At 37.4% G+C, this 20,301-nt stretch overlaps 1 protein-coding gene across 6 annotated transcripts in view; it reads right to left on the minus strand.

The window, feature by feature from the left end:
* Positions 1 to 20,301, minus strand: part of HELZ (helicase with zinc finger) — an 87,045-nt gene that overhangs the window by 35,944 nt on the left and 30,800 nt on the right. For 5 of the 6 annotated variants that reach the window (XM_061377210.1, XM_061377213.1, XM_061377215.1 and 2 more), the window contains 6 exons: positions 19,945 to 20,242; positions 16,377 to 16,644; positions 11,261 to 11,594; positions 6,769 to 6,899; positions 4,247 to 4,426; positions 3,627 to 3,731 (listed from right to left, as the gene is read on the minus strand). In XM_061377210.1, coding sequence (XP_061233194.1) covers positions 3,627 to 3,731; positions 4,247 to 4,426; positions 6,769 to 6,899; positions 11,261 to 11,594; positions 16,377 to 16,644; positions 19,945 to 20,242 — 1,316 coding nt within the window. The remainder of the gene's footprint in view (positions 1 to 3,626; positions 3,732 to 4,246; positions 4,427 to 6,768; positions 6,900 to 11,260; positions 11,595 to 16,376; positions 16,645 to 19,944; positions 20,243 to 20,301) is intronic. The other variant, XM_061377212.1, reaches the window with a different exon arrangement.

The following is a 20,301-nucleotide window of genomic DNA, read 5'->3' on the forward strand; positions in this document are numbered from 1 at the left end:
TGCTCCAAAGAACTCTTCTTGGAAAAACTCCAATCCCAGCTCCTTAGATTTTGTGCACTTATTTCTCACCTGAAATCCCTCAAGCAAAAAGAACACAGAAGCTCAGAGGAGCAAGAATCCAGCAGTTTGATTTTATGCCTCAGTTAAAAGTCTATTAAAAACCCCCCAGAATCTCTAAGTAGACCCAAAAAGTCTAAAGAAAACTTGAAAAGCACCTGATTTCCCTCTTCCATTTCTTTTGCTCTACCTCCAAAGACAGGCTCATTCTCACAAACAAGCATGTTCCCAGGGATACAGAAAACATGTGAAGAACTTGTCTTGGAACCTGACAGTTACCTCCTGAAATCAATCTTCTTCTGAGAATGGCATAAGATAAAAGCTAGAGTTTCAAGAAAATAAGCAAATGGCCAAAGAGTGATTTCTTTCTTTTTCAAACTAGCATTTGGTAAGATGCATTAACACCAGTTTCAGCACAAGAACTACTCCAGCCAATTTGGAAAAGAGGGCAACGGTTCTTTAAATCCTGTTGGGTTTTTGGTTTGGGTTGTGGTTTTTGTTTGTTTTGTTTCAATTCAAACTCTGGTTTGCTCCCATTGATTAATTTTTACAGTTGGGGTATCTCCTGAATCTCGCAGCCACATGCTAGAGGTACCTGGTTTCAGGCTATAGCCATATTTACACATATACATTAAGACTTAAGTATTTAAAAGGTTAACCAAAGAGGTTTCAGCTGAGAGATTTTAAATAGAATCAATTTATTTTCCGACATTGCTGAATTAATAGTCAGCAATGACATGTTAGGCATAAATTGAAATTAAAGTATTAAAATTAGAGATAAAAGCAGTATCAACCTCTTTCCTTTCCCCCTAATACTACACACAAAAACCAGCATATGGATGCAACTACATTTGAAATATGCAAGTAAAATAACAGAAACGAACAGCAGATACCTCAACCACTATATGCCCAGGAACATACAGAGAAACTGCTACTATCTGCTCCCTAGGTCTTGACTGAGGTTTTTAGGAGGGTATGTATGCACACTTCCTTATCCCTGGAAGTGTGCAAGGCCAGGATGGACAACCTGGTCTAGTGGAAGGTACCCCTGCCCCTGGCTCTGACTCACCATCTAAAAGCCCCTGCTTCTCCACACTGAAAACCAAGCATTTAGCACCTAAAAGAAGCACTTACTTGAAGGCTCTTTTCTCCTAACTGTAGGTTATGATTGGGGTTTGTTTCTTTCAGAAACACATCTGCATTAATTTACATAAGTAGAACAAAATCGTTTCAGTGTCAAGTTTCTCCAGCAAGAGTCAGGGTTTGGAGTGTGCCCCTAATACAGTTGAATCATCTCATCAAACCCAAGGGCATTTTTTTTTTCTGGGTACAAATTTGTTTATGGGCAGCAGCACTATGAGAATTTGGCCTTCAGGCTTCACTGGTATTTTATTTAGGTGCAGAACTTAGACTCGACATAAATTCTCAGTGTTCGTTCTGACTTTGTATTTTCTAAAGGGCACAGAAAGTTATTTTGTTAGGAAAAAAAATACAAATTTATAATATGATATTTACACAAAAATACCCAAACTCCAGGCTTCAAACATTTATGTCGCATCACTGACAGGGTAATTTATTTAGTGTACATCTTATCCACAGAAACATACAGAAATATTTACACAGTTCTCTGTACTCAGTGGGTGTTAGATAATTTAGTTTTCCTTCTTTAAAAACAACATAAATATTATGGTGCTCCCCACTAAGCTACGGAAACATTTTTATCCAGGATACTATTAAGCCAACTCATCACTTGTAGAGTAAATAAGGAAAAACTCTAAAGCAAACTGTTCAGCCATTTAGAAACACAAACTCTGCGAGTAGCACATCCAGCTTTGATAATCAACTGCTGCTGCTCCACTTCATGTTTCCTTCAGAATACTGCAGGAGCTCTGTTTACACTAATAGTAATGATGGTAATTTGAAAATATATCTTAAGAGTCAAAAAACAAGGTAACAGATCCAACATTCATTTCATGCTAGGAGTCTTTCATAGCTCTTGCTTTCAATTCAGATAAATTAATCCTTTAACTCCTGCCAAGATCAGGTCAATACGTGTTTACCTTTCAAACATCTGCCTTTCAATTAGACGTAGTATTATTTGAAGACATATGTATTTGTGGATCCATGAATACATATACCCAGAAATGTAGATATGCCTCCATTGCAGAGAACATTTTATAGAGGTATCACGACTATTTAAGCAAGATCATGCAAATCCACAGCAGCACTTTCTGAAGGCTTCATATCAACTGCTATGACAATCACGCTTAAATGCAAGCATTCAGTGGCTTTTAAATAATATGTTGTGATTTCCTTGGCAAACATATTTTAACCATAAGGAAAATACCACTTTCATGTATGTTTTTCATAAGTATTTCTGAGACTGGACTATGTAGTTGAATGCAGCACATAAAAAAAGTAGCAAAAGCCTGGCAACCACAAAAAAAAAAAAAAGCATTTTACTTTAACTCCTTGCTCTGTTAAATCACAATTCAGTATTCCCAAAAGTGTCAGTTACACACATATTTTCCCACCACAGAATTAAGACACTATAATGCTTTTCATCACAAAGTGCTTTACAAATCACCTTAAGACAATCTGTGTTGAAATGCAAGCAAAAGTAACTATTCAAAATAAGCTGCCTTCTTTTCCTTGGCCAGATCCTCAGTGTCTGTAAAATGTTATAAGGCAATTTAAGCCATCAAATTTAAGACAATTTACAGCTGTTGTAAATTTATCCCTTTCACATAACTTCATTGGCTTTACTAACACTGCATAAACTATATGTCCCGAATGGCTTTTAATAGCTAACAAGTAAACATAAAGAGGCATTTCCTTAGTAATATATTCAACTCACAGACTGGCATTCAGAAAATTATGCCTATAGTTTAAAAAAGATACATCCCAACCTAGCATTATACTGCATATATTGTGATTACTGCACAAAATATTCACAGGAGCTGGTTTCTGCCTTTAAATAAACCCTCCTTAGCTGTTTCTATGCAAGTTTACCCCCCTTGCTTCTCAGGTTTCCACCTCTTCATTTTTTTCCCCCCTCACTTCCCCAAAATCCCCACGGTAAGTATATTTAACCACACACACAATGACTTCAACCTGACTTAGCAGAAGAGGCCAAACTACTTTCACATGATTCTCTAAATATGTAGCTCCTATGACATCAAAGTTACTCTTCAAGAAGCCAGGTGGGTAGCCCCCAGTTTCCAAACTCTCATTGGAAGTGTGAGTCAAAATGTTCTGGAATTAAAATACAATTAAAGCGCATTTGATTTTATCATTTTAGAGGAGCATATCGAAAGTTTGCTCATTAGGAAAGACACATTTATCAGTAGAATAATAAAAGCTTAAAAAAGGATGTCTTTATGTTTATTTAACAAATGACCCAAAATTACGTCGACAATGTTTCACGGTCCTTTTAGTCTATGTTTTTAAAAGCACTGCTGGTAATGCCAATATGCTTTTATGTTTCAGAAGTTCTTTAACCTTTTTTTATAGACACCTTTTCTTAAGAATAGTATTTTATAGATACATAATAAGCCTTAAAAAAATACCTGAGAGGTCTTGCCTGGGGATTGCCTGCTTCTACATATGGATGTAAATAATCCTTTATGTAGAGATCAGCAGCACTATTAGAATGGGTGCAAATGAGAATCCTGCTGGAATAAATGGTGCAAATAAAAAAGCAATGAAGAAACAGAAAACAATTCAAAGCAGTAGAATACAAAAAAAAGGAAACAGTGGCCATCTTCCTGCACATTTCTCTTAATGAAACTAGCTGCTAACCTGCCATAGTTGGCATGATTGAGCCCTTTAACACAAATTCTTCAGTTAGGAAAAATTCAAACCGTTTTCCAATAATTATTTTGTGATTAACAATCTAGACTTTTTTTAGATTTTAAGCACGGAACAGCTCTTATTATCTAACATACTGCCAAACTTTCCATGTCAAGCAAATCACAGTCATCTACACATCATCCATTTTAAACAGTTTCATTCCAAAAGGAAACTACAGGCTACAACTATAAAATTACTTTCTCATTCAAAACAATGACGGATGGCTTGGGGTTTGTTTGTTTTTAAGCTGGATGGAAATTCTACATTTCTGCCTTTTAAGTAAAAAACTACATCTCTGCTAATCAAGTATCACCCTGTATTTAGTGCCCCATCTCACCTAGTATCCTGTTGTTGAAGTATGTGCTTGACTGCCTGAGCCAGAGTGAAGGTTTTTCCTGTCCCATAGGGACCGATGATAAGAACAGGAGGCAGTTGTGTTGAAAGTGGAGTAGTGATAGCCAGAACAGCCTCTTTCTGCTTAGCGTTTAGCCGAGGGTCCAACTGCTCATCCCATTGTCTGTACAAAAGGAGACAACAGAGTTTAAAAACAGAAGCTATGGCAATGCACTGTCAGCCAGAAATGAAATGCAGTATAATTTCTAAAAGCTATAAATAGCTTATACGCTACTGTATTGATTGTGGCATTGAGTCACAATGAAACAAATCAACAAATCCAACAAAACAATCACATGCTGTAATCACACAGATTTGGTATTTGCAATAAATAACTTGGGGTTTTGTTTTTTTCATAAGGAATCTATTTCTCAATTTACATTATCTCACCTAACAGTAATTAACTTGCATAGAACACATAGCACAAAAAGTAGATGCTGCACCATCACCTGATAACAAAGGGAAGTAGACATACAATTTTCTACTATTAATATGCAAAATGTGACTTCAGTTACAGTTCTTTCCTGCAGTATTTACATTGTCAACTTTAAAAGTCAACAGGTAAACAACCCCAGGGCTTGATAAAACTTATCCATGATGAAATTAAAAAACAACTACAAAACTTAATAGCCACCAATAACCACAACCTTCTCTTTGCGTTTTGTTTTTTAAATCACTAATGCACATACCTCTAATGGGAAAGCAGCCTAAAAGAGTGGATTTTGCTGTAACCAGCTAGTGAAACTAGCATTAAGAGGAAGATACTTTCAGAAAATTCCAATGAGCATAAGAGGTTAAAGCTCTGTAGACACAGTTTTAATATTCCCACTGACAGATTTAGAAGTAGACATGCATTGTAAAAACCACCTGTTACTGCTGCACATATGGCCATACTTTAGAAATGTGATCTGCTTTGGTACAAGGACTGTGCTTCTTACAGACTGGGAAAAGTAGCAGTTAGTAACAAGGAGTAAAATCAAGAGGGAATTGACCAAATTCCCAATTTTTAAGACAGCTATAAACAACAAGCTGGCAGGAGACTCTAAGAAATAATGGAAAGTAACAGGGACATGAAACCAAGAAGAACAGGGAAAGACAGTTTTCAGTCAGAAGTACTGATTCTCCACGTAGGACAAACCAAGCTACCAGATGGAAAAAACATGCTTATTACACTGAATGAAACTGAACTACAACCATTACAATTTACATATATAAAAATCATCAAACATTACACAAATGATATTAACTAAAGATAAAATAACAGTTCTCATTTTCTTGACTTACCCTCTTTTTAGTGAAAACACTGCTAACTTCCAAACTATTCTTTAACACCATTCCCTTGAGATTCACCCAAAACTTTACTAAGCCAGGGGATTGTCACTGACCACCACTAGTTTTGTACTAATAACTCTATATAAAACCTATTCCCTTCTTTCTGCCCGTCCTGTCAAAGCTTTGATGCAAGCAGCAATCATCCCCACCCAGAACGCTGCTCCCACCCTTTTATTGTCTCTGTTTTTCCTACACTTCCAAAGACAAACTAAAATTTTCCAGTAATTTTTGTCTCACATTATCTCACAGTCTCAGGTTTCTAACCTGATCCCTTTCCTTTTAATCCTTGAGCTATCATCTGATTAGTACTGTATCACAATTGCTCTTAATTCTCACCTTCAAGACACCACACAACTCCTCTCATGCTGTACAGGATATCAGTTCCACATACCTCTCATTTCCCTGGTTTCTAAGTACAGAAACCTCATGCCCCTTTTATCCTTCCCCATGCAGCAACACAGCCCATATTCCCTGAGCAACACAGCCTCGGATTTCTCTTCCCTAAGTTTCCTCTTCGAGACAAACTATTTTCACTGCATCATTGCACCAGCTTTAAGTTTCCTTATAAGTATTTATAGAACATAGGGGTTTAGAGTTTCATAAAGGAAACTGTAAGATATGTATACAAAGAATCTCAGGACTGCTTGCAAGTGCAGTGCTGGTCCTAATGCTCCTTCCCACACCTTTCTTAGTCATACCCTCAGTGATATGTCCAAATTTGGGCTCACTGCACCACACTCCAGAAGTACTAATGGACCACTCTTTGAGATCCTGCACAGCAAACTCCTTGGAACTGGCATTTTCATTCCTATAAAGCATCATGCATATTTTCAGTGAAGAACAGAAGAGTAAGCAACAATAGCAGATTTGCTTTCTACAGCTGCAATGCAACTGCAATGCCTATAAAACCACAGCTCAATCGCAGGGAAAACCAATCAACAGATTCTAGTCCTCAGAGAATCACTTTTCTTGTTTTCTTTAGAACAGCTTCACTCCCTTCTCTGAACCATCCTCACCATTAAAGAGCAGCAAGGCAGGTTTCTTGTTCCAGGGCAGGTTTCAGCCATCTGTTATGAGAAAATCAGTACACATCACCATACAATCTTTGATATTGAAGTGTTTGCATTCTCATACCTGTTGGGACTCCAGGGGATGGTGGGAGTCATGCTGACATCTGGAAATAAAATACTGTTGTCCTTAATCCTGTCCAAAGCATAATGCATTTCACAGAGGGGTAAGCGATTTAACTGAAACTGAAGTTCAACCTGCAGCACAAAATGAATGAAGAAATGAAGAGGTGAACCAAAACCAACTAATTTAGAAAACACTCTTCAGACTTTGCTGCATATGCTACATTTTTATCTTCCTGCGAACTACAGACTCTCAAGAAGAGAGCCAAAAATATCATTCAATCAAAAGATGTGTGGTAAAATTAACTTGCTCCTTTTTATTGTTGTTGTGAAGCAAAGATAAATACAGCATTTTCTCTAATGCAATTCTGTTGTTTGACTTTTAAGATTAGATTCTACTGTACTTTCAGAAAAAAAAATTAAAGGGAAAACACTCTTGGAATTAATTAATATAAAAAATACAGCAGAAAATATTCTTGTCCTAAACCACTGGTTTTGCAAACAGAAGCTTCCATCCCTTATTGTAAGAACAACCTCAGAAAAGCAATAGACCAGAAATTTTCACGGCTCAACAGACGACATATATCAGATGTGTGACCAGCAGAGATAAACCCTAAACACTATTTCTAGTCAAACATTCTGCAACAATATAACTTGTTATTTATGTTCAATTATTAGGACTCTCTGAAAGTTAATTTCTAACAATTCATTGCTTATCAATACATTCATGTCTTTGTTCTCTCAATTACCTATGTTATAATGCTAGTAAATAAAAGATAATGCCAACAAAACTCTGGTACAAAGCCAGGAACAACATGAAGAGCACGTTAACATCCCTGATTAAATTCAGAACTGAACAATGGAGAGTGAATCAGTTTATACATACATATGCTAAAAGAGCACAGAGAAAAATACATTGTAAATGTGAACATGGGATAAAAGCAGCTCCTGGGGAAACAGTTCATAAAAACAGTTCATTCAAATTATCATTTACACATATTTAAATTTGCATTTATTAATCTATCCAAGCCCAAATGCATCTGAGCAGAGCATTATGCCCGAGATCTACATGTTAACAACCAACACAGAAGCCTTTATACAAAATTTGGCATATATTTACACTAATATAAAGCAGCATAAAACCACCTAAAGGTGCTGAAGAATTTCAAGTCACTGACATATTTTTAGTTGTTGGTTGGTTTCGGGCTGGGTTTTTTTTGTCAAATCATTGTTATCTATCACTAAAGGATTTGCAAAACACAGCTCTCAGTGTTTACCTTCTAGTATATTTAAATATCACATTATTATGTAGCACGTAAAATCACCACTAGCTTTGCCATAAATAAACAATGTTTGCTTGTATCAGTGCAGAACGTAGCCATTAGCTTTCAGTCCCTGGCAGATACAAAGATATTAAATATTTATCTTGACTAACATATTTTAAAGCAAGATGTAGAACCGTAATGCTGGAGAAAAGGGCAGTAACAAATCTGTACAATGCTAAGCATGGAGTTCACTGAAGTGACTGTAACTGCTAGAAGTTTTGTAAATAGGACATATGAACGTTTAAGAATCTTTTTCCTCATTGTTCCACTGTGTAGTTTTGAATGTGCCTAATTTGGATGTGGATACGCCTATCCATTACCTTAGTAAATACAGTGGTCTTCAGAGCAGTGGGGTTCAGCACTTGTCAGGAATGACAGCACCCGCTCATCCTGCACAAGGGGGATCTCAAGCTTCCTTTCCTTCCAAAGCTCTGTCCTACCCAACCTTACTCAGAGCCAATTTGTCCACTCAATCACATCCCACAGATGTTTGGAAGAGACCTCCCCAGGAATGGCAATGGTCCCAACCTCACAGTTTGATCTATACAGGAAAGACATCTATGCTCAATTAGGCCCGAGGCTGACAAAAGAACACCCAACATAACAATAATTTAAATGCAGAAAACCTGTGATGCTCATCTGAGTGACACTTCAATAGTCCCTTCTGGGAGTCCAAGCAAGGTGCCTCGCATTAAATACCTCTCATTATCTACCTGCATTCACCATCTGCTTTTGATTTGTTTAGTTTTGATGGAATCAAGTAAGTTACATTTGCAGTTGCAGAGTACTGAATGAGGCCATCTGTGAAGGAGAGGCATGTAACCTGCTTTAATATACAGTCCACAATAAGAAAACAGTGGGAAAGGAAGTTAACTCCATTGCCAGTTTCACAGAAGAAGACACAAAACAAACACTCCAAAAATAAAACTGTTGCCTGTTAGTTTGGTGCCCAAGCAGAGCAGCAGCCAGGGGGTTTTAAAGCATCCACTCACTCCATCCTACCTTCATGAATGGGGCACTTGATAAAAGCTGAACTGTGTATTTATTATAGTCAAGCCAACAATGGGAAAACAAGGGATGAGAAAGTTTCCAAAATGAATTATTACATGAGGAAAGAAAGCAACCCACCCAACTTACCCAAAACCTACCACAAGGAAAGCAGTTCTGTCAGTGCCTGAGAATCCCATGGGGAATATGCTAACTCTGCTAAGCAAAGTTCCCAACACCTTTAATAAAAAGGCTATACATCCAAATTACAACATCCTTAGTTCTAACCTGAGGATCCCTTTCCAAATTTTCAGTTACTACTTAATCAGAAAATGTTTTCTCACAATTAGAATTCCCTTAAAACATAGATAACAGTTTAAGGATTTGACCACCAGTTCACTGACCCACGTATGATGTACTAAATGATTCTACAAGCAACTTTAAGACCCAACTCTTCATGCAGAACAGATTGTCTTATAAAACTTCACCTGAGGCAGCAACTCAAAGCAAAACGAGCCATTTCTGAAGCCCCAGCTCATTTTGCATTCCAGAGGAGTTTCTGATAGAATCAATTACTAAGTTTAATTATTGTTTTAAGAAAACAAACACAAAACCAAGAGCCCAGAACCACCCAAGTCTTCCCAGACCAATTATCCATGCTAAATTAAGACATTAGGATGCTCGCATATGTTTCTCCAAAACAAAATGAATAGGAGGAGATAATCCTTTGGTGAAAACGCATTCCTTTCCAACAATTTTAGTGGCCTTAATTTGAGGTTCTTTCTGCTTGGTAACAAGATCAATCATAAGCTCCACAGCAGACACATTGGGGATGGGTGAGGAGTTTAAGTATTTAACTTCATTAGAGCTTTGTCTTCCTTTATATGCAGTTACATCTAATTCATTGTTTGCAACCCACACAGTACTTAATATTTAAAGTATCCTCACCCATGTCATGTTAACTGCAAAGTAATCAAAAGCCTGATCTTCCTGCCAACACCACTTTCTCTAGCAAAAATGTTACAAATCCTCATTTTGTGACAGAATGCCTCCAAGATAGGTAAGCATCTGTCCTGGATAGAAGTGTTAGTGGAGCAAGAGCCATGGAGGCAAGTATTATCATTCTGAAACACAGGATATACATAATAAAACTATTTATTCACCTTCCTTGTGGCTCTTACCTACCAACCCTCACTATCTCCATCAAGGAAATACTGTAAGTTAAAGACCCTTCCACTGAAGGACAATATTCCCTTGTTCCCATACGGGTACAGAAAGCAGCATAAGGCCCAGCTGTAACCTCAAGAAACCTTATTAAAATTTAATCTCACCTCAGGCCTAGGAACAAATAATGGAATCGACAATGTCACAAACATAAAGACTGAAAAGATATAAAGAGTCCGAGATGCAAGTTGTCAAAGACCAAACTGGCTATGTCAAGAGCAGCAGAGGTTTTCGGTTTGGTTTTGCTGGGGTTTGGGTTAGGGTTTGTTTGTTGATAAAAATCACAGAAATAGAAAACTCCCTCCTTTGACTTCATTAAGAAAAGGCTCCTGAGGTCTCCGGTGAAAATAGCATTGACAGACATAATGATGGAAGCCACATTAGAGAGATTAAGCCAGCGAAAAGTCCAGGCAGCAGCAGTAAGCAATATATTCAGTGGGTTTAGGTGAGAGGGGAGAGATTAGGCAGGTCTGGTGGAGAAAAGCCCATGAGCTACCCACAAACACCTACCTGCAGGAAAATAAATTAAGACAAAGCTTTCCTCTGCAAGTCCACAGAGGGCTTTGTACTTGAACCAGAAATATAAAACAACGTCCAAGTTAACTTACAAACCAAACTCTGAAAACCATGAGATAAACGAGCAAAAATCTAAAAGCAGGCCGAATCTATCAGAAGACTTTTGTCAGAAATTACATTTAATAAAACATGTTTTTACACCATAACAGTTCTAAAGTACTAATTTTCAAATAGTAAGACTCATCTGTACAAACCATACATGTGTATGTGTATATTTATGTATAGAAAGATTTCACCTATCTGAAATTCTCCTCCGTGCTCTGCTTTCTGTGTATGATGACAATAAAATTCCTTTTCATATCTTAAAGCAATTGGCTTGGGTGAAGCCAAACCAGACACAATGCAAACAGTTCCCACACCAAAAGCACTTCCACTCAGACTTACCTGCATTTCACAATCTGCCCGAAGATTGAGTTCTTCGCAGCATTCCCTGGATACCCTCAAGAAGATATAATCTTTTGTTTTCTCCTCAATAGCTGCTTCATAAACCTTCTCTTTGGTTCCTTGGGTCTGTGCTGACTTCTCTTTAGTGACAGGCAATAAATAAACAGCGTTGACTTTGGTCATCACCAGCCGTCCAGCCAAAGTGTCTTCCGAAAGCGTTTCAGTGAGCTTGAAGCGGCCAAAAAGTTGTCCGTTTTGGGCGTACTTTGCACCTCCAGAAACACCAGTGAGCATGAAACTTGCTACTATCTGCAATTGCACTTTTATGTTGAACCTAAGTAAGAAAGCATCGAGTCAGTGCAGGGAAGTCCTCTCACATTCAGAAATTTCATGTACTCAGGCTGAAGACTCAGTCACTGCCTTACATTCTGAAGGTGTAACTCCTGAACATGAAGAATAGCAAATCTGGCCCTCCCTAAGTATATAGCTGCTGGGTGTCCACACGTCTTCCTTTTGACTATAGCCTATAAAACATACATTCGAAAGAATTAACATCTTAGAAGCTTAGAGAAAGGACCCTCACAGGAAAAAAAATCAAAATACTAGATAGTATCTGAGACCAAAAGAAGTTTAGGGTGAATTAAGAGTTGTTGTGCATGTCCCAAAGCAGACAATTTCTATTTAAATAGTTTGTAGGCTTATGTTAGGTATTCAAGGAGAGACATGCAGGCTAAGAACAGAGGAAGATCCTATTTATTTCACTTATCCCTTCCAGGCTGCACACCACAGAGGGTAATTTACATCTCAAAAGGTAAATGGTATTATTATACCTATAATAGAGAAGGACTGATTAAAATTTTTGGGGAAAAAATAAATCAGAACGTATGCACTACAAGAAAAATTTATGTGGAATTGGGGAATAGCATCCCATCAGCCATATAAATCATCTGTCCACAGAATTCCTACTAGCAGCAAGTTCCTCCTGCAATCACAGATGTAACAAATTCATTCTTAGAAGTCACATGCAGAACACACTTCATTGACCTCTCACCAATACACAGCAATCTCTTCCTAGAGTGCTGGAGTTTGTTTTAAACAGATTGCTTCAACCTGGTTTTAGAATAAAGAGGTAAAAGGTCTGACACACTAACAACATTCAGCTCTCTTCTCAGTAACTATTTCCTGAATTTGCAACAAATTACGGTGGGGGGGAGGTGAAAACCAAAGGTTTTCAGAAATGCAAAAAAAAAAATAACATAATGGGGAAAAAGTAATTCTATTACAATAATTTTCAAACTGTTTTTATTTTATCTGTTCTTATAATATTATTTTAACCTACTAGACTGGTTATTTATCGTTTAGCTCCTTTAATACCAATCAAAAGCCTGTAACAATAAAAATCCAACATTTGAGCTCACTTGATAATTAAAGATCTACCAAACCAAAGCTATTGTTTTCATATCTGGCAAATCATGGCTGTTGCACAAAAACTGCAAGTTTGCCCCCTCGTGGTACCTGCTTCTCTACATAATATGGGCAGCAAATGAAATCCAAATTTCACACTCCTCCACTCAAAAAGCACAGGATGTTTCTTATGAGCATGGATTTGTTTAGTCCATCCCTAACCACAAATGTTACTGCCCAGGCTACAGTTAATCACTGAAAAGCATGTACTGCGTTAGAATTAGGTGCAACCCAATCTCCACATGTGCTTAAAAAATATAAACCCAAAACTAAACAAAAACCCAAGCTTTCTTCTATATGAGTGCTGAACTATTCCAAAGGAGCTATCAGCAAGATAGCAACATCTAAACCAGCTCATACCTCATTCAGATGACAGTTAAAATACTATATAAAATGTTGAACACAAAAACCAAGAGCTTGGTATTACTATTAAGATATAATCACTTGCAATTGTAAACTGATTTTGTTAAAACTTTCCTAAAGTTGAATTCCTCTGCTGCTGAACGTGTTTCAGCTTGTTCTCAAAGTCAGATTTATAAACATGTGCTGGAACAAGTACTACCATTCTGAGACAAGGCGCAAGTTAGTGTCTTCATGACTGAACTGCCTCTGCTGTGCTAAAGGGAGTCTAAGGTTTAGAGAGTATAAAGCAATTTCCAGTGAGCAAGCTGACACCTTCTGGCAAATCGTTAAACTACAAAAAGCTCTAAGAATTAGATTTTTAAAAAATCAGAAGTTGCTTCTTTCATCCATTCCTCACCCCTATTTTACTGGTTTATAAAAAAAGAGGGTTTCAGTCAGGCTTACACAAACCAAATACTTATGTTTTCTCTTAAGCACCGCAAAAATCCAGCCTAACTGCAGTGCTAATGAAACCAGCTAAAAAAACCAAGCCCGTTGTTCATATTTAAAACCACAGAAATTAAAGAAAGACTTCATAAATCCATCCAGTACCAATGCAAACAATTAAAAAAAGGCAATTAAACCCATTCTGAACAAAGCCTCATGTAACACAGTTCTTAAAAGTGCATTTAACACATTTGCTCGCACATTCACACATATGGAGCTAAGACTGGGCATGCAGTGTGACACTTCACTATGTGTTGATAAATGTAATATACAGTAATGACAAAAGCAAAGTTCCATCAAAGCCAGTGCTTTAAGTTTTCACAACCTTTAGGATAAATCTGCTTTATAATTCTGCATGGAAGGAGCTGTATGTGACACCACGCAATCTTTAATATCCATACGAGAAAATACACACAGAGTTCTAGCCACTCCAACATTTACATGCTTTTCTTTTCAATGTGCAAGAGAGAGAGAAAGGAAGGGCTTTAAAACCGTCACGTAGGGCAACCCCTTCCCAAACCAGTATCAAGATCAACATTGGTTTGTTTTCCCTTTAGAGTATGCTTGCATTCAGAAATAAGACAGCACTGGCTCCCTTATTACTCTACTTTATGATGTCCTAATGTGGAGTAATTTTTATAAACACCTCCTGAAATATTAAAATAACCAAGGACAAGGGGTAATGGGTACAAATTGGAGCACAAGAGGTTCCACTTAAACCTGAGAAGAAACTTCTTCTCAGTGAGGGTGACGGAACACTGGAACAGGCTGCCCAGGGAGGTTGTGGAATCTCCTTCTTTGGAGACATTCAAAACCCGCCTGGACACATTCCTGTGTAACCTTATCTAGGTGTTCCTGCTCCGGCAGGGGGATTGGACTAGATGATCTTTTGAGGTCCCTTCCAATCTCTAACATACTGTGTAAAGTAAAGCTCTCTAAGCCTATCCAGAATGAGCTCCCCTATCACTGAGTTCAAGACTTTTAAAGCCACTGCAACCTTCCTCCCACGATTTTCAGTCATTCCACTCAAATGATCCCACATGAAGGCTGAGACTGTGTTTTCCTAGAAAGTGAGAAATCATCAACATTCTTAAAACCCAACACTGCACTCCAGCCTGAACTGCAGACACTAGTATTATTCCAGTCTCATCTTACGAGGCCACGCTGACAACCCTACTTACAACTGTTACAATACACATGCACAAACCCATCAGAGAGGAGCAGCTCATCCACATTTTCAATTGTAGCAAAACGTCAGAGGTACCACAACCCACTTGCGTTTGTATTTCTGGGCCCATTTCTAGGCTTGCAACCCTGACACTTCACTAGAGAATACCAAGTGTGTGTGATCTTAGCCGCAGAGGATCAGAAGAGTGTGCTAGTTTGAGCCTCGTTGCGATAAAGTGGGTCAGCTACAAGATCAAAAGAGTATTTCTGTCATCAACACCATCAAAACAAGATTACAAGAACATTATTCAAACTTACTTCTATTAATCTGCTAGGCAGAAAAAGAAGAGCAACAACTTATCACTGCACCAAACTGTCCAAAGGAGAAGCATTACACACAGGATACACTAGCTTGTCTTTCATTTCTACAGGCACGCTACTTTCTGGTTTCCTATGAGGCATGAGTGTAATTCTCAATATGAACATTCACTCAGTAAATATATTGTTTACTCCTTTGCCATATTTCATAAAGTTTCCTTTAAAAACACTACCGTTTAAAAAGCCTTAGAAAAGTCAACCTGATTATAAATATGTATGACGGAGAACGTTTCTGTATGCTGAAAACAGTGTTCAAGCATGGTTCTTCCATATGTTAGATTGCAGCTCACGAGCAGAGCACAGCAGCGATGAAAGATATGAAGAAAAATAGTTCAAATACACTGCCCTCCATCTGAGATAGAAAAAAGAAACTGAAGCATTTTTCTGCTTTCAAAGCATGAGAAATACAACTACTCATAGTATTTTCTTCCTGAATTCTAGAGAAGTGGTTCAGCTGAACCTCTGTAGCTCCAAGACTGACACACTTCTGATTTCGGACTTAGCTCATGGATAGAACTAATTCTGCTACCGAGTTAGGTTAAAGGGAAGTTATACCCTTTGTTCATTCTGAGTACTGCAACACTTTAAAACTCTTTTGCACCACATGAGTGCAGGCAAAATTTTGAACCACAAATATCAAACTGCAGAAAAAAAAAAACTGTGAGGGTCTATACCTGGGAAATACACATCCTTTTCCTAACTCTGTATTTTGTTTCTGCAGCTAATCCAGTTGGGTACTATGTACATAGTACCTAAAGACAGAACAACACAAACAAGGTATGCTATAAGCCTTTTATTAGGGACTTTTATTCAGAAGCTCAGTTTCAGCCTATTTAGAGAATAAATATAATGAAGTCAGCTGCCACATCATTGTAAGATGAGCTTGATCCACACACAATTCAACCCTTTATACAAAGACTGCATACTTCTTTGCTATAACCTACTTTCACCAAGGAACAAATATATGGCTCTTATTATTAATATCTTTTTGTATAGAGACACAAAAAAACTCTAAACAAAAATAATTATCCAGACATTAACACAATATTCCTGTTTAGTGCCTCCACAGAAGCACTAATACATACTACTTGTTTTAAATTAGTTACTATTTCCAGACTCAGACTCAAATTCATTTCAAAGAAACAGGAAAACTCAGTATCTTAATCAAGCACGTAGTTTTAATGACAAAAGTTGCCATCCTCATTTCAATAGGAAACCAAGAAATATTGAAGAAATATGTTATAAAGGTATCACTTACTTGCTAACTTCCTTATACTGTGCTATTTCCTCAATATAAAGGAGGTCATGGAGCCGTGACTGATAGTTGGTCTTGGTCAATGATTTGTCCAGGACAGATTGTGTAAATAACTGGTCAGCAGACAGAGGGATTTGGTATCTGGAAAGAAGGCTCTTCTCCAATTCAGTAGTTTCATTAGGCTCAAATTCTACAATAGTCTTAGAAGTAGAATCCCAACGCTTAGCTGTGGTTAGTAGCTGTTGCCGTGCATGCATCAGGTATTCAAGATCTAGATGTAGATACATAACAGGAAAAGGAAGTAAGTTCAAACTCCATTTGTGCTTGGGTTTTATTTAAAAATAAGCAAGCTTTACTGAAAACAATCCTATTAGAGACAATGAACGAAATGTAGGTAAGAGTCTTCCTCTGCCTACAACAGCTTTAGTAAGTTCATTGTGGGTACTTACCATCCCTGTTTTTCAGGTATATACAAAGAAGCAGGCTCTCAAACAGTATCATAAAATATTTTATAGATAGGAAATTAAATTAATACAGACAAAGAAGGAAAGCACTTATATTTTAATAATCACACGCTACTTTGAAGGACTTGGCATCACAATGTGCTTTCAAAGCCTAATGGCAACAACATCTCACTTCAAAAATATGAAGGAGTGAAGAACCTTACAATATATACTATAAAATTTAGAAGGTAATAAAACCAAATTGATAAAACTAGCTGGTCAGGGATCATTACATTTGCAAGAGTGTGAAAGCCTTTAAAAAAAGGCTGTAGACAGCTTTGTTCTATAGCTGAATTGAGTTTCCTAGGCAAAACTTTGGAAATGTAACCTAACATATATATATATAGTTAAATACAAAGTTAGTAAAATAAAAGAAAAATAATTTTTCAGTATATCCTCATTTCAGAGACCACATAGCTTAAATGAGAAGCAGACAACCAAGCATTGTCTACAGCCACCCAAAATATATCCATTAACACCACAAAAACACTATGATAACAGTGCATCAGTTAACAAAATTGCAGTTAAATTGCAGAGCTGAAAATATTTGGCATTTATAGTGAAGCTATGATATCTTAATGTATTATGTCTGAGTAAGATTTAAGATGGGTATCCAGGATATCACACCAACACTGAAAAATGTGCAAAAAAGACATTTTCAAATTCAAATTAGATATTTAACATAATCTTGGCTGTCATTATTCTAAGTAGAAGGAAACCAGCTTTTTAGGCAAAGAAATCTCAGTTCAGCTTGACTACAGCTACAGGAATGTAGTTTATTTTACTAATCTCATGTGTTCATCAACAAGCCACACTTAAATATCTACCTCGAGCTTGAACCGTGTTAGTTGTACGGCAAGAAAAAGTCTGTGTTTGTGTGGCTTCTGTGTTTGAAATCATTTCACCGTAACTGATTTCTCGTACTAACCATACCACAGATCAAAAAGCTCAGTAATTATGCTGGGATGGAGTCCTTGTTTGCTGGAAAGACAGCCATTTAATTCCCAGTACTTGAGAGGCTTCCACTGGAAGCCTGACACAAACAGTTCCTGGCACAGATTGCGCATACCGTGACCCTTTCTTAAAGAGCATTTTGTACAGTCTCAGTGCACAGAAAGCTTCTCTTGGTTCATTGTCGGGTTTTTTTTCCCTGGCAAATAAAGATTTCAAAATGCATAAAGGAAGCTCCTCCATTAAAATATTTTAACATTGACCTTTCTTTTCTGTTCAGGTAACTGGACAGGACCCTGAATTACATGGAAATTCAGAGACTTCTTCTTCTGTTTGAAAAGCACTTCCGTGCGATCCCAATTCATATATACTAAAAGAAACAATGGAATTGGACACACATCCAACAGTTATCCCTTTCACTTGCCTGCTTACACGCTTCTTAGATAAGCTTAGCAAAAAGCCCAGAATATTCTCCCTACATTTATCTGTAAAGCACCCAGCACTCTTTTCATTTGAAACAAACATTAGTAAGAACCTGCTTGAAGACTTCAGTATCCTCTGCACACAGACAAGCAACATGTGAAAAGGAAGTATCAGTATCTAATGCTAGAGAGTGCTACTTCAACTTCATCCACCACTTTCATAAGGACTTGACTATTCCTTGTATCTCTGGTTAGTAATTTAAGCCAACAAGGACCCAGACCATAGACTGGTTTGACAGTAACTCTGACTTTGCAAGTAAGTTATGGCTTGGTTCTCTTGATCTTAAACAGGTTTACAATAAAAGGACACGTATTCTCCACAAACTCAATGTCTTTGGAAGCCTGTCAGCTGTGGTTACCCACATCTTTAAATGGAGACCATATAATAGTTCCCGAAAAGACCACAGCCTTGCTTCTAAGCAGTTTCTCATTCGCAATGCAATGTCCTCAGCTTCAAGAGACATTACAGCTTGTACGGTCTTCCTGCTCTTGGCTACAAGCACTTGGGTCATCTGAAAGATCAGTTCATGATCTTTGGTATTTGCTATTTATAGTTTCTTTTTGTTAATGTTGCAAATGTTAGCCTGTTCTTGAAAACAGACGCCAACAGAAAACCGCTGTTTTCTTAGTTACATCTTTTTTCCTTCTTTTTCCTGCTTAGACCCCAGTGCTACAGTTCTGCTTCTTTTGTGTTTTTATCTCTCAGGATCTCATTAAAAACCACCACACTATCCCACCCCCTTGCTTGCTGCCAAGTGACACAGTGACCTATATTTAGCTCTCTTTACCTTTTAACCATAAATCAAAGTACTTCATTCTCTTTTGCACCCCTTCAAACATCTTTCAATTCACTGACATCTTCCTGATAATAAGAGCTATTTCAGGTTTGAACTGAGACGCACTCAGTTTCATAAACAGAATACAACCCTTACAGTAACATATAGTTCAGGGTTTTTTTTTCTGGCAACACATGCAAAAATAAAGTTACACTTCCTTTATATTTTCAACATTTATGTCAACAGCAACTCATTGAGTTACAAGTCTACACTTTGCCTCTTGCTTTTGACAACCCTAGTCAGACATCAGAAGGGGAGGAAAATAAACCAAACAAAAACCCCACACACAACTCAAATAGTCTGCTTAAACTAATGAGTTACCAGGTGTATTCTTACACAGAAACACTTCATCTCTTTAGTGACCTTTTTCTATGTTTTTAACATTTTCATCAGTACAAGAACAATTATAAACCCATAAATACTTAAACTTCCAGTGCTGCCTACAGACACAGAATCACAGAATAGTTAGGGTTGGAAAGGACCTTAAGATCATCTAGTTCCAACCCCTCTGCCATGGGCAGGGATACATCAAAATGGTTTATAAAATACACCAAACCAGAAATTCCCAGCATTTTGTCAAGATTTAGGAGCCATAATAGTCATACTCCAGTCATCCGCTTTATTTACACCCTCTGAAGCTTTTGTCTACTATTTATATTCACACACATGATGAACATAACATACAGTGAAACATATTCATTAGCTGTTAATACAGATGCTGTTCTGACCATAACTGCAAAAGAGAAGACAACAGCATGAAATGTTTCCACTATTCCAAACAGAATTTTTAATACATTACCTTCAGTTGAAGCAGCATCAATCATTACTCGTTGCATGAGGACTGGCTCTAATCCAAAGTCAAACACAACAGTTTGGCGAAAAGTTCCAAAGATTTCTGTGTTAAATGCTATACTGACTTTGTATATATAATGATCTATTCCATTCTGGACCATCTTTCCTCCTATCCATTCCTGACAGTTTTCTGGAACTTCCTGGGATACCTGGGTAGTGCTGTCTCCAGCAGATATTGCAACGATACTAAAATGTGGGCGATGGGCATCATAAAGCAATGCCACTCGATACAGCATTCTTGCAGGCTATAAAAAAAAAAAGGCAGAGGTTGAAATGACAGCACATGGGAAACCTGAAATTACTT

The sequence above is a fragment of the Neopsephotus bourkii genome, unplaced genomic scaffold (genome assembly GCF_033783945.1).
Source record: "Neopsephotus bourkii isolate Nb327-2 ecotype Australia unplaced genomic scaffold, CSIRO-AGI_Nbou_v1 NB_1749, whole genome shotgun sequence".
Taxonomy (NCBI): Eukaryota; Metazoa; Chordata; class Aves; order Psittaciformes; family Psittacidae; genus Neopsephotus; species Neopsephotus bourkii.